The 14236-nt window shown below is 41.0% G+C and overlaps 1 protein-coding gene across 2 annotated transcripts in view; it reads right to left on the reverse strand.

The window, feature by feature from the left end:
* SNX9 (sorting nexin 9) overlaps positions 1 to 10733 on the reverse strand; it is a 64688-nt gene extending 53955 nt beyond the window's left edge. For both annotated transcript variants that reach the window (XM_033055472.1, XM_033055471.1), the window contains exon 1: positions 10578 to 10733. In XM_033055472.1, coding sequence (XP_032911363.1) covers positions 10578 to 10589 — 12 coding nt within the window. In that variant the 5' untranslated portion in view covers positions 10590 to 10733. The remainder of the gene's footprint in view (positions 1 to 10577) is intronic.
* Between the last annotated feature and the right edge of the window lie 3503 nt (positions 10734 to 14236).

Below are 14236 nucleotides of genomic sequence, written 5' to 3' on the forward strand. Positions count from 1 at the left end.
ATCTAAGAAACAAGGACTTTAATAATTTCTTATTGCTAGTAAAACATGCTTGCAGACAGATACATAACTCAGAATCTGCATGTGGCTACAATATTTCAGGCAGGTATTTAATGAAGTATTTACACATTTACTATTAAAAGGTCTATCTCATATTTGAACTGACAACAAAACATGAAGAGTCTCCAGAGAATAGAAAACACAAAGTCTGAAGCCTTTATAGGGTAAGGGACAGGAAGGCCATACTCAATTCCCACCAACATGCACGTGGTTCAAACCACTAGCACTTCTAGAATTAGAATGAAAGCATAATAAGCTTACCTTTAAACCGTTTCTGTATGATTTTATGTAAGTAAGAAGTGTCTAGGCAAGTGTTAAAGAGACTTGGAAATGTTTCCCATAGTAATAAACACAACAGCTTACTAGCCTCTTCAGCAACTTGGGCTTTCTTCAGTGTGGACAGATTAGCTCTTCAGATCTACCACACAGGACTTCACTGATTTTTTTGGTCATGAAAGACCACCTGAACTCAGTTCAGGCTAGTCCCACTCATTTTTTGTTACATATTTTATTTTGGATTCAGAGAACATGAGCTTCTTTACAACTGTCTACCTGTAAGCAAACATCATCACACCTCAAAGCCCACTGAAATGTGCTCCTGGACAGCATTACAGGCAGAATGCACACCAAGAACTTGCAATCAAGTGAATTACTACACAGGAAGCCTCTTGTTCAACTCAAGTATCTGCGACTAAAAGTCATTGATGCAGAATGAGGTCTAAAATGGTTATATGACTAAGATCTCTTAAAAGTGTTAGAGTATAAACAGATTTTTAAATCTTAAGGTGTTTAAACAAATTATAGCTTCTTTCCATACAGTTATAAGCCAGGTGGGCAGATCACCATACCAACAGAGCATGAAAAAATCAAAGAGGAACTGTGATGTTTTCCAGATTTACAGCAGTGCTTAAAAATACTACAGTCTGAGAATTATCTATAAGCAGTTCAGTGGTTTAAAAAGGCAGCATATTTTCAGAATAACTATCATGCACTATTAAAAGAAGTGCTTGGTTACCTTTTGGTGTGTTCATACTGACTTATTTATGGAGTACCATCAGGCCCAAGAACAGAATCATCACACACCCAAGCAATACTGAAGCAAGGGAAATTCAGTTGCAGAAATACATTTAAGACACCCATGTGATTTAGAGATATTTCTAAATACTGACTCAGATACTCCCCTGAATCACATCTGAGCTTTCAGTTGGGTTGAGCACCTGAAAAGCTTTTTTCTTGATTAAAACATTTCTTATAAACTAGTTATCTGTTAAAAATGCACCGCAGAACTTCTACCAAGAGTGAGGAGCTCCAGTGACATCAGACCTTTTTCAGAATCAATTTACTGCACTGCTCCAAGTGCCCAGCCTTCCCCATGTCCTCCTTTCTGATTACCAACCTTTTCCAGAGCCTCAGATAAACTGGAGATTCATCAATTTAAAATTTGAGAACATTAATTCCAGTTTCACCATGTCTACAGCAAGTAATAACTACAGCAAGTACAGCATGGGTTCATATTTACGGATGTCAGGCAGGATGCATTTATCTCAAATGTGATTAAAATCTTTGCCTAGATTAATCATTACTATGTCTCTGAAATCAAACTGCAACACTTGCAACTGTTTGCTGAACCAATATTTAATGGTGTGTTTCAGAAGCCTACTGTGCCAAGTCCCCTGATGTTTGCCTCAAACTTTAGGGCCATCACTGTTGCACCCTCACAGTTCTGTCCCCAGAGAACAAAGCCAGTAAGATGTGAAGGTTTCAGAAAAAGCCAGTAGCATTCACCAGAAAAATCACATTGTGACCTACTCATTAAGACAGCTTGTAGTCACACAACAGTGCTGCCTCTATGAGAGCAGAAATCAGAAAAAAAATTTGTAATTATCCTGATAATTGGAGAGGCACAAAGTTTCACTAAGGTTATCTAGTGAACTTCAAGCCCTTTCAGACTCAGGACACTATTATACATTGTGGATCTCAATGTACCACATGCACAGGCCACTCTAGAAGCAAATGAATAACTGGCAAAGCAAACTAAGTGTGTGTTAAAATGATGCTACTTTAAATAAAACTCCATCTTTAAATAAAACTCCAGAACAGAATAGCTGTACTACTCTGAAGTACCAAACACTGGTAAATATTAATAGGAAAACACATGCTCAATAACATGCTCAATGAAAGCAGCTGGGAAGGAATCTGAAACACAGCTCTCCACATGGAATTCTGCTAAATTCTCTGTTACTTGAGTAACCAACATTAATCAATATACTAATGTTTTGTTATCTCTTAGTTCTTATTAAAAACACTACTTTGTGAAAGCCTACGTTTACTTTTATTTTATGAACACAAGTGAGGAAACTGTTACACCAACATAAATTACCATTTTATCAGATGAAGTTTCTTTACTCTAGAAATGGGCAAGGTTCACATTCTTTGGGTTCTAAAGTATCCAAGCCTACAGCTATTTCGGGTTTTTCTATTGGCAGTGTAGAAAGGTATGAAACGCTGTAAGGTTACAAACTTTGTTTCATGATAAATGGCAGCTCAAATAAGCAAAGCTCAGTCATTTGACCTGGCCAGAGAACACCCAGCACTTGAACCAAACATTAATGACCTACAATTTAATCCCATGTGCACACTAGCAGTGTAGGCATATCCTACCTTAAGACAAAGAGTTTAAAAAAATTTAAAAAGAATGTCTGGACAGATGCATTTAATAGAAAAAAAACTCAAACAACCAAGAGATACAATGAATGACAGAACTGGATTAAGACATGCAACATTTAAAGTTTGACAGAACTTCTCACAAACTTTTCTTGTATCAGCAACCTTTACAGTGACACAAAGCATCAAAGAAGTCTGAAAAGAAAGTCAGAACTTCTGCTTCCTTACGAATTACTAGAAAATTTGGCAGCTTGACAGAATGTGACAGAGCTGTTGAAAAAAATTGTAATTCAACAACCTTCATACAAACTTCCAAGACTGTGGTCTTGTTATTTGCAGCAAGGAAGATACTTAATTTTGTATTCCACAAGCAATCATTTTCAGAAGAAAAATATAGGGCTATTAAGGAAGGAAATTACAGTACTGGTGAAAGAAGTGTGCTGTTACTAGGTAAGCACTAATTATGCTATATTATCATATATAATTGCAATATTCAGTTACTGAATAAAACCTTGACCGCCCTAAAAAAGAACCAATGGAGCAGAGGAAACAAAACATTTACGCTTCACTCTCAAATCAGATGAAGCTATAAGGTGAAGGGAAGCACCTCAGGAGCCATTGCCTTACTGCTGCAGAAAGATGAATTGTATAGGCTCCTGCGGCAATACTAGAATTTAAATAAGAACTAGAAAAAACAATAAATGTATATAATAGCCTGATATCAATTGTCTTTCTTCTGGAAACTACTTACATAACCACTGTAGAGAAAAACAAAACAAAATCTGTCATACAGAAGGGAGGTATTCTAAGAGAATTTTTATAGATGTTCTTGCAAATTAGCCATTTGTTCTATCAACCAAGAAAGCAAACACTTTGCTTGAATTGAGATGACAACTTATTTTTGCTCTGAACATTGACAACTGCATTCTCAGAAGGCTGGGAAAAGCAAAGCAAGTCCAAAACCTACTGTGTTTAAACAGAGATACCATATGAATACACAAAATAAAAGCACAACAGTTCTCTTGCCAAGGAGGAGCAGATGGCAACTCAGAGCAGAAGTCAGTAACTCCATGATAAGTCATAAGAAATAAGACCCATCAACAAGTTCTTCATCAGTCCCCACTTTTTTACAAGAGTGGGACAGAATAATTTCACCTGGCTAGTCCCACTTGCAGAAGCCCTGGGCCAGACACAGCTGCCTCTGCCCAGAAAGCAGCAGTTTGCCTGGACTCCCCAGAGACCTCCCACAAGCTGCACTGCCCAGCTTCTCACCACCTCCTCCTCCTTCCAGCCACCTATTTTGCACATTGGAAACCCCTACTGTACAGTGGCTTCCTTTAAAGGGCAGGGCCTGGGGGAAGAGCTGCTCCAAAATACAGGAGGAAATAGAGCATTTACCACAAAAAACATGTTCACACACACAGAGTCTGGGTGAGCATACACCCTGTTAGCAGCAGTGCCCAGCATGGCTCATGTGCCTTTCATACCATGCTATGTCCAGAATGTCTCCTCTCAACTACACAACAGCTGGACCAGGCTGCATAACAGCAGTTCCCTACAGGAAGAGCTGTTCCTTGTGCCCTTCTCCCCTTACTGTGGATCTCACAGAGGACTATCTGTCAAAGTTAAATGATTCTGGTCTTAAATGTCTTTTTTAAATTTTTATTTTATTTTATTTTTATTGCTGACAGAGGTTTCTTATTCATATGAAGGTCAAAGATGAACACTGTTTTTGAAAGAAAGTGATAAGGCTCAGAGTTTAAATTAAATTTTCCAGTAAGCAATATGCCTTTTTTTAAAATTTATTTTTCTCCTCTCTCTTCAGTAGCACTTGAATTTTGCTTATTGGACTACTACAAGATTGCTCTGTTGTTTGAACTTTCCGTTATTTGGGAAGCATCTTTTAAATCATAAACTGATGAGAAAGCAAGAATACAACTAAACAAAATAAAAGCACAAGCTCTGATTTTCAGCCCTCAGAGAAGCGTAAAGTGAATTTGGATGACATTGTAATTGTGAAACATGCTTTGAAATAGGTTTAACTTTAAATGCTGAACACTGCAATAGCTATTTACTTAAAATAATTCTAGATATCTAAATACTCGTCTGTCCTACAGCAGGGCTGGTTGAAACAAGTCACTCCCACTACTTTACAGTCTCTTCCCTATTACCTGCTTTTAAAATGTTTTGCAAGACTGCTTCCAATGCCATCAATGTTACAATCACTTGTAAATATAATACAGGAGGGAACCCACATATTTGAAATGGCAAAATTTTCAAATTATTTTTACCTTGGTGATCTCTGTAAAGTCTGAAATTTACCTAATCAAATAAGGAGGGGTTAACTGAATATCCACACACTCTTCTAGGAGATTTTTCAAGACCTGAAAATCTAAGGAGGAAGATAATTCAGAGGAAAACCTTGAAAGAATGCAGTAAAATAAACCTTTATATGAAGCTACAGTTAACTATAAAACCTCATTGCTGAAATAATATACAGAGAAATTCTACCAGAGTGAAAACCTGAAACTCTGAGTCTATAAACCAGATGTAATTTATGACATCTGATATCAGACTTCCTTCTCTTTGGCTGCTGGAATCATGTTTTAAAATGATGACCCCTGGTAATGAGTTGCCAATGACTCAATGCCTAGGTGCTCAAAATAACTTTGAAAAACTGAGTCAGAGGAATCATCTCAAGCACAGCATCACACAGAATCCTACCAGCTCTCCAGCTTTCCAGCACAGAAATGAGAAGCCTTGAACTGGTAATTGCTGCAATGTAACATAAACCATGTATCATTCAACCTTTTAAAAGACCATAAGGCTGGACAGAAAGAAAAAAGAACAGAAAACTTGTATCTTCATAAAATAACTGTATCAGTTCTCATGCTCATCCTAACATCTAACTCCTCCAATAGGTCAGGAATCTGTGGCTAATCTGCATTACTAAACATTTTCGCCTTCTCTAGTCATCTTTTTTCCCCTTAAAAAACAAACCACCAAACCAAAATAACCTAAAAAGCCCCAGGAAATATCCCTACATCTACTTAATACTAGCCTAAAAAGCACAAACAACATTTCACATTGTTAGACCATAAAACCAAAATCACTGCTTCGCCTAATAATTTTGATCCATCACATCCCACATATATAGATCAGCTGTGATCTCATGTTTTGTATTATGTCTTGTTTCATTGAATTTAAATAATGGAAGATGATGAATATATTATGGCATGATCTGCATAGGAGATGATCATTCCAGCTCACACGTGTTAAGATTTATGAACTGAATCCTCCTTTAAGATGAGATTTACAAGAGGAGTCTACTTCCAAAGTAAGGACAATGCAGACTATAGATTAACAGAATACAAATTCTGGGTATTTTCGAGGGTTTTAGCACAGAGGGGTGCTTCACTTCCCAGCTGCAAATCAGAACAAAGAATTGTTTCTAACCAACTCACAATGGAAACATACAGATTAATGATGGTGTAAAGGAAAATGTGGGACTTCTTTGGGAAGCCTTACACTGCTGAGAGTAATAGAGAATGAAAAAGAAAGATGAAAGGAAGGATACACACTTAAGGATAATAATATTTAAGTCTAATGTGCTGCTATCTTTCCCTACCTGAAATGTGACCTTCCCTCACCACAATTACAAGAACAATACTGAATTTAACTATACTTGGCCAGTGACATTCATCAGAGAAAATCCAACATGATTAGATGGACAAGAAAGCCTTGAATAGCATTTCCTTGTTTTAGAAGTACTGTTAAGTTGTATCTTCTTTAAAGAACACAATATTTAGTCTAAGCTTTCATCTCAAGGGACTTCCTCCCACAAAAAAGGGCCCAGTCCTACAAACAGAACCAGATAAGTGAGTCCTCAAAGTAGACAAACCATTAAACAATCAAGAACATTATGGTGGGATACAAGTGCCTCTAAAGTTACAAAGAAAAAACTCGGTATTGACAATAAGAGGGGTCTAACTTCATGAAGATTATCAACAGCTGCCTTGAAATACCTCTTGGGAAAGCAACGTCACCAACATCAACGATGTTACACCAATAAATCAACTCCTAGTTTCAACTTCTAAATTAAAATTCTCACCACATATTATTAGCACAGGTTCGAGAAGAACTGTCTTGCCCACAGCCTATCAGTTCTCTCAATAACATCACATCCTTCTGAAATCAGGGCTTAACAAATAGCAAGACATCAGCCTTTTCAAGAATTTTAAAATAATAAATAAGTTTAAAAATAGGCTAAGGTAGGGAGAACGTTGTTTAAAAGCCAGCATATTGCTTCCTGACATTTCTAGTTCTCCCTATTCAATGAAGCTCAAAAACAAAAGAAAGGACATGAGCAAAGCTGGGACTTGGCAAACTCTAGCGGGGGGAGGATAGGAAAGGCCAAAGAAATCACGAAGGAACAAACACAAGAATGACAATCTCATCTGTGGCTTTTGCAAGCAACTATGACAGAAACATATTTACCAAACTGCATGTTCCTTGTGACCAAGTTTTGAAAATTTTTTAGGCTCAGGCACTTTCTGACATCATTTGTGACACAGTTAAAAATAAGATATTAGTAAGGTTAACTCTGTTTCTGAAGGAAGCATCAAAAATAAAAGTATCTAGTTTAAATCACCAGTCCTTAAATGTGGACATGAAATTGCTTTACCTCTGAAGTTGAGTTCAGTTAAATGACTGTGAAACTCCTGAAGTCTCCTAAACAATCTTCTTTTTCTCTTATTCTGATAGGGTTTAACATTTGTTTCAATTTTTAGAGCACATAACCTTGAGACAATCACAAAATCCACTGCCAAGCTACAGTAAGGATCTAGCCAACTAAAGAACTGCCTCCACAAGCCTCAGATCCTCCATTTCCCATTTATATTTCCACCTTTCTCCATGCAAATTTCCCCCTCTCAACGGTACCACTCGACCCAACCTTCCGCATCAGCTCTGAGCAAACTTTCAACTACTGCAACTACCTAGAACTGGAGAAATGACCCCACTGTTTCCATTCAGTGAATGTTATTGCTATTTCAGTAGCTTACCATAGCTTAAAAACAGGCCTGACAAGTTGGAGTAGACTCCTGGGATGTACATACAGCATTGGACGAAGAGCAAGAAAGGAGAAGGAGCAATGGCCACTGCTGGTTTAGCTCTCGACATCAGACACAGCCTCCACAGCCTCCAGAGTGCTTAAGGTCTACAGCCACCCTGACCTGTTTCAACAAGGCTCCCCACCAAGTTGTCAGCTAACAAATATGCTAGGAAAGCATCAGTAAAGGCTTCTAGGTATGAAAATAGTAGTCCTTTCCCCTAAAAGCTTTCATCGTTTCAATAATAAATACATTGATTTTGAATGGTACAGAGAAGAGCCAGCACATTACACAACTGTATACCATGTCTTCATATAGGAAAACTCTAGGAATTTAATTGCTGTGGTTTATCAGAGTGGGAGCAAGAAAACTCGCCAAGGATTACAAGCTAGCTATGGAAGAATCCCTATTTGCATCCTCCTTCCTCACGAAATCTAACGCCTTGATTCAAGCATTTGTAAATCTTGTAGAGAAAATGATAAAGCTGAAAACAGAAGTTGGGCAAGGTCAGATTCAAAAGAAAGAAGCATCAACAGCAAGAGAACTGATGGTTTAAAAACAACAATAAAAAAAGACAGACTGGATTTTCCATCATTGAAAGCATTCAAATCAAGACTGAATTTGCCCCTAGCCTTCCTTGGAAAGTATATTCTAGGTTAAACAGGAATAAATTCAGGAAGCACTAACAGCCTGTGTAGAACAGATCAGGCCAGACTGTCAGTCACCCTTGTCAGCTATATAGGATTTGACACCATTAAAGTTCAAAAAATTCATACTCCAGACAACTACTTACAGTTTAGTATGTTAACATTTCACATAAAATACAAATACACCTTGAATATTTCTTTCAAAAAGAGGCAATTTGTAAAGGACAACAAGCAGAAGGTGAGAAATCTGTTTACAATTTAAAAAACAAATTTTACTTTCCAAATGAAATGGTGACTGGTTAGTTGGCCAAGTTCCTAAAAACTGCTTTTTCAGCCAGTTACTCCCCTACACTGCTCAAAAAAAACAATGTATCCTTTCCTATAGCTGACGTTTGCACAACCTGAACAAAATAAAACTGAAAACAGGGCAGTTTGCAGAGAGGGACCCATCTCCTGGGTAGAGCTCACAGAAAATAAAGTCAGCTTCTCTTCAGTACTGCTCACAGTTACCAGCATAACAAAATAATAGCGATGAAAGACCAACTCTCTCCTGACTACCACTTACCAATTTTAGCCTTCAAGTTAAAATACATTGCCATATCTTGCAATGTGTGGAATAAAAAAACCTGCACCACCTGATTTCAAGCCTGCCTGGATTAGGAAGTCAGAAATTATACGCCCTTCCGTCTGGGGCCATAATGTCTCAAAAAATATTTAAAGAAAAGCAAAGTGAAAGTTTCCAAATGTGTGAATAAAATTGATCATGTGTTTGGCACAGAACACAGGAACCCAAGAGGATACTGCACCTCAAAGTGAGCAGAGAAACAGTAAACTGGTCTAGTACAGTATCTGCCTAACATACTGTATATTATGTAGCATATACACACCACAAGTAATTTTCTTGCTACCTGCAATAGTTAGACTGATTAAAAAATATTCATACACACATCCCATGAATTACTGGAACCATCAGTGTTAAAACAAAGTCTAACAACAATACTCTAAAAGCTCAACAGAAACATAAATTTCACTATATTGACTACATTCACTGTATTTTTAAACTGCCTAAGTGATTTTGAAACCCAAAATCAAGTTCTCGGTGCTTCGGAAAAAAAAGTTTATTCAAACATGAGCCACCATCAGCTTACATACTTCCAGAGACAGCTACATATACATTAAATCTGACATATGCAAGATGTGGAATTTCTTCAGCACTGAGAAAAGCAACATAAATAGTGCACTGTCTGAGAACTGCCTCAGTAAAAGGAAGTTTTTTAAACTGCTGGCCAAACTAATGGAATAAGGTGACTCAAAGTAATACTTCAAATACCAAAAAAGTCTTCATGAGATACTTAGACAAGTCACGGATGAGTTGCTGGTGCATTTTGACTTACACCTACACAAGCAGAGATGCTTTCATGAACCAAAAGAGTAAACAAATAGTGTTTATTTAGAAAGAGGCTCCTTTCAGATAGGATGGGCTAATTCTGACAGTTGTATTAGCAGCATATACTGTTGAAGAACCCAACAAAACAATCTGACTTCCTTTTTTTTTCTTGTGTAAAATCAGAGCTTGCTATCAAGAGGTCGCACAGTGCGGGCTCTGGGCTCCCACCAGAGACACGGCGCAGCCACCCCCGGATGCCGCCGAGGGGGTCAGCATCAGCTGCCGGGGCGGCGGGGGGCGAGCGGGCCGGGCCCGCCGCTGGCCGAGGCCTCTCCCACCGCCCCGCCGCTCCCCGGGCTCGGGGGAAGCGGGGCAAGGGGCGCCCGGGCTGTAGGAGCAGCTCTCTCGGCCTCCGGCGGCTCTTCGGCCCTACGGTCATACGGAGGGGCAAAAACACGGCAGAAAAACAACTTTCCCCCGCCCTGGAGTCTGCCCGGCCCCTGCTTGGGGCTCGGCGGGGCAGCGGCGCTGAGGCCCGAGCGCGGCGCTCCCTCCGTCCCTCCGTCCGTCCCTCGGCAGGGTCCGGGGAGGGCCCAGCTCCCCCGACCCCCGGCACGCAGCCCCTCCGCCCGGGACCCCCGCCCGCCCAGCCGGGCCCGCTGGCGCAGAGGGCGCCCCGGCGCCGCCTCCCGACCCCCGGCCGCTGCTCACCTTGGTGGCCATGGCGCTGCCGGCGCGGGCTGCGCTGCCGCTCTGCCCTCCTCCCTGTCTCCCTGCCTCTCTCCGTGCCGCGGCTGCTCGCTCGTTCGCTCGCTCGGTCGGTTGGTGTGTCCGGCCCGCCCGCCGCCGCCGCTGGGCCGCGCAGGCGGCTCCTCCTCAGCGTCCCCGGCCGCCGCCGCCGCCTCCTGGGGGCCGCTGTGCGGCTCAGCAGCCGAGCGCCGGCGCTGAGCAGGCGGGGGCTGATGTGGCCGCGATGCCCCCACCTCGGCCGCCCTTTCCGCCGGCTCGCCTCGGCACCCGGGGGCAGTCCGGGGCTGTTCGCCCGCAGCCTTTCCGTCAGGGCCCGGGCCAGGGAGGCCCCGCTGCGCTGCGGTGATCCCCCGGGGAGCCGCCCCGGGGCGATGGGGGCGGACGGACCGACCTCGCCCACCCCCCGTGCCCTCAAGGGCTTTGCTTTGTAGTCAGAGTCTGGCCTCAAATTCTCTCTCGCGTGGGGGAGAGAGCCCGCAGGAAGGCGTTATGTGCCCCTCGGGTGCCTGTGAACGGAGATTTCAAAGCAACCATACGGCAAGGAAAGCAATTTTTTTCTCGGCCAGGCTCCATCCACGGCTGTCAGGGCGGTGTGCGTCGTCCCTGACCTGTTCCAGCCGGGCCTTAGTGTATAGCAGTTATCAGCAGCAGTAAAAAGCACCAAGGAGCTGCTCAAGGCCGGCAGCATTCCTGCGGATGCTCTAAGACCATCTCATAAACACTACCTGCAACCCCATTTGACTTCCAGCCTGCAGGAGAGACGAGATGGGAGGCTAAAACAAAGGGAATTTGAAAATACAGAGGCAGTGATCATGCAAGGTACTACACCATCCAAAAAGTGCAGCTTCCCTTTGGTGTGGTTGGCCTGGAATCAGAAGACCTTTTCTTTCTGTAGAAGGAAGTACACAGTGTAATTGTCAGGGGTGCCAGGGAGAGCCCTAGGAGGCAGGTAGGCTGTAGGGAAACTGCATAGAACTCTTCATCTATATTTCCTTGCCCATAGAATTACAAGCTTTTTTCCTGCTATTGGTATAGTTTCTCAGTGTGAGCTTTATTAAAAGAGAAAAATACGTTCACAGGTTTGGTTGGATTTTTTACATTGGAAAAAAATTTCCTAGCTGGACCTGTGTAATAGTTTCCATGAAAAGTGAGGATGAGGAAATAAGAGGAAGCTGGCTGTTCATTTGCCAACTTTTTGAGTGATTGAACTGATTAACTTCAGAAGTTTTCAAACTCATTTGCTTCTTCTTTTAACTTTCTCAGAATTCAATTACATGCAATATTTCCAGCTTCCTACTCTCTGTAACAGCAGTACTTGAAGTGAAACCTTTGGCTCACAAATGGCATTGTAGGACACCACCTTTAAGCTGAAGTATTGTATTTAGCATAAGTTTTGCCATGTGGTTCATCAGCAGACTGGCATCTCATCTCCCTTACAAGCAAAACTCCCTGAAGCTGGCTTAATTTCTGTCTAAGATACCCTGTTCTTCCACCTTCACAGCAGCAATCTTTCCAATATGGCATTTTTTGATCGAGTCCTCTAGTGAACATCTTGTAAAAAGGGGAGAGGTATGAAACCCAGAGACCCAGCACTGTCTCCTTTAAGGATCCCCAGCTGATAGGTCTGTGAAACACACTCTGTCCTTTCTCCAGATGCTGCTTTGCTATGTGAAATATAATAAACTTGTGGCTTTAGCATAAGCTTGGGTCTGTGTCATTCTTTACCTGTGGTCAGCACAACTGCCAGAAAAGTTTAATGTGCAGCTGCTACCCAGTGTGCTTTAGCAGAGCTCTGCTTGCCATCTGGGGAATGAAGAACACAGCCATGATTTGTTCAGCCTCTCAGTGTGCTTAAAGCCTCCACAGTTTTCCACTGTGAGGTACTCCTGAAAATAAGTCTTACTTGACAAGTTTGAGGGATGAAGGAAATATTACTGCTTCTTTCAGTGTAAGAGAATATTCTGAGAAAAAAAAATAATTATGGTATCTTTTCAATCCTACTTGCAATTAATTGCTGTTAGTTCTTGTCTCAGTGAAGATATGCTTAGGAATCACTTTGGATTGCAAGTAAACATATTTTTTCTTAGCAGTAAACTTTATTATTTTTTGACATAGAGGGTCAAATGCCCACAAATTGCTAACTAAACTAGCTAAAATTTCCCAAACTTCTGAAGTTAGTTACTTTTCTGCTACCAAGCTGTGTCCTAGTTAATTAGGACTGGATGTTTGCTTAGCATTAGACATAAAAGAAATCTCAGTGGCTTCAGTGGGGTTGTTTACATATCTAAGCATTTGGTAGTTTTGAAGTGTAGTGCTCTGTGTGGAGCTTATCAGCTTTCAAACACAGTTGACTCATTATTCAGTTTGTACTAAAGCCCCAATGTATGCTATAATAAATATCTCCACCTCAGAAAAAACCAATCAGTAACAGAAGAAAATCCCTTACCCAGAACGCAAGTGATTTCTCTCTACAGATTTCTAATAGGTGTGTATTTTTGTGCAGTGATTCCCAGGAACTCAGAGTTCACAGAGAAGTGATCTTCTGCAGAGCCTCAGCAAATGAAAACTCCTGCCAACAGTGCTATGCAGATTTTTTAAATTAAAGATGGGCTCTGAGAAGGGACATGGAGAACATTTGCTGAATATGTTCTCTGCTCATCAAGGCCTGCCTGTAGCTTCAACCTCGTGGGAAGTAAGTGACCTTGTGTGTTCTGACTTATGCAAACTTGGTGGAGAATGATAAAGAAACAGTGTTCTTCAGATAACCTTCAAACTGAAAACCGTCTGGAAAAAGAACTGTGTTTCGTGTTTGTAAGTTACTGTCCTCTGGTGCTCCTTGAGGTGGTGCACCTTGGATTTGTCCCTTCAAGAAGCCCGAGTCCCTAGCAGTACCTGAGTGATTCACTGCAGTAACTGAGGTGGCCCTCAAGCCTTTACCACAGTTGTGAAGGCATTTTGAGCAACAATCATCACTAATGGCAACAACTTTGCAAATGGAGCAGGCTGTCAAATACGTGTTTTTGCAAAGTCTTTGTAGGAAGCATACAGAGATTATATTGTCCTAGGTCTTTATTTTCAAAGGTGTTTTATAAGTAAAGTAAGAAGTGATTGAATTTTTTCCTTGGTTGAAACCCTAACAATGTGGTGTACATGATAGCATCAGTTCCACCCTAAATACTTTCAGCTCAAGTTTTCTAGCTACATTAATCAGGAAAGTCTAACAATGACTAGGGAGCAATTACCAAAACATTCCAACTATTTCTTATTCCTTTTAATTATCATGTTTACCTTAGTCACCTGATACATACCTCTTTTTTTAAGAAGGGGCAGATATTTTTCACATTTTCAAAGCCTTAAAATTAACTGTACAAGCAATTATTTGGTTTATGAATCAAAACAGAAGTACTGTATTCTTCATGTTCAGAAGTCATATCTGCACATCTTCACCCACTTCTCCCCAAGCGGTTCTTTGGGTGTCATGTCTCAGCTGAGCAGCAGTTTCTCTTTCAGAATTGTGTTAACACCATTTCTTCAATGTTTCTGAGAAGTTTGCCAGATAGCAAAATATTGCTTCCTCCTATCTTCTGTCTCCTTCCCTCCCCCAGATTTGGACAGAAAAT

Source organism: Catharus ustulatus, chromosome 3 (genome assembly GCF_009819885.2).
Source record: "Catharus ustulatus isolate bCatUst1 chromosome 3, bCatUst1.pri.v2, whole genome shotgun sequence".
NCBI lineage: Eukaryota > Metazoa > Chordata > Aves > Passeriformes > Turdidae > Catharus > Catharus ustulatus.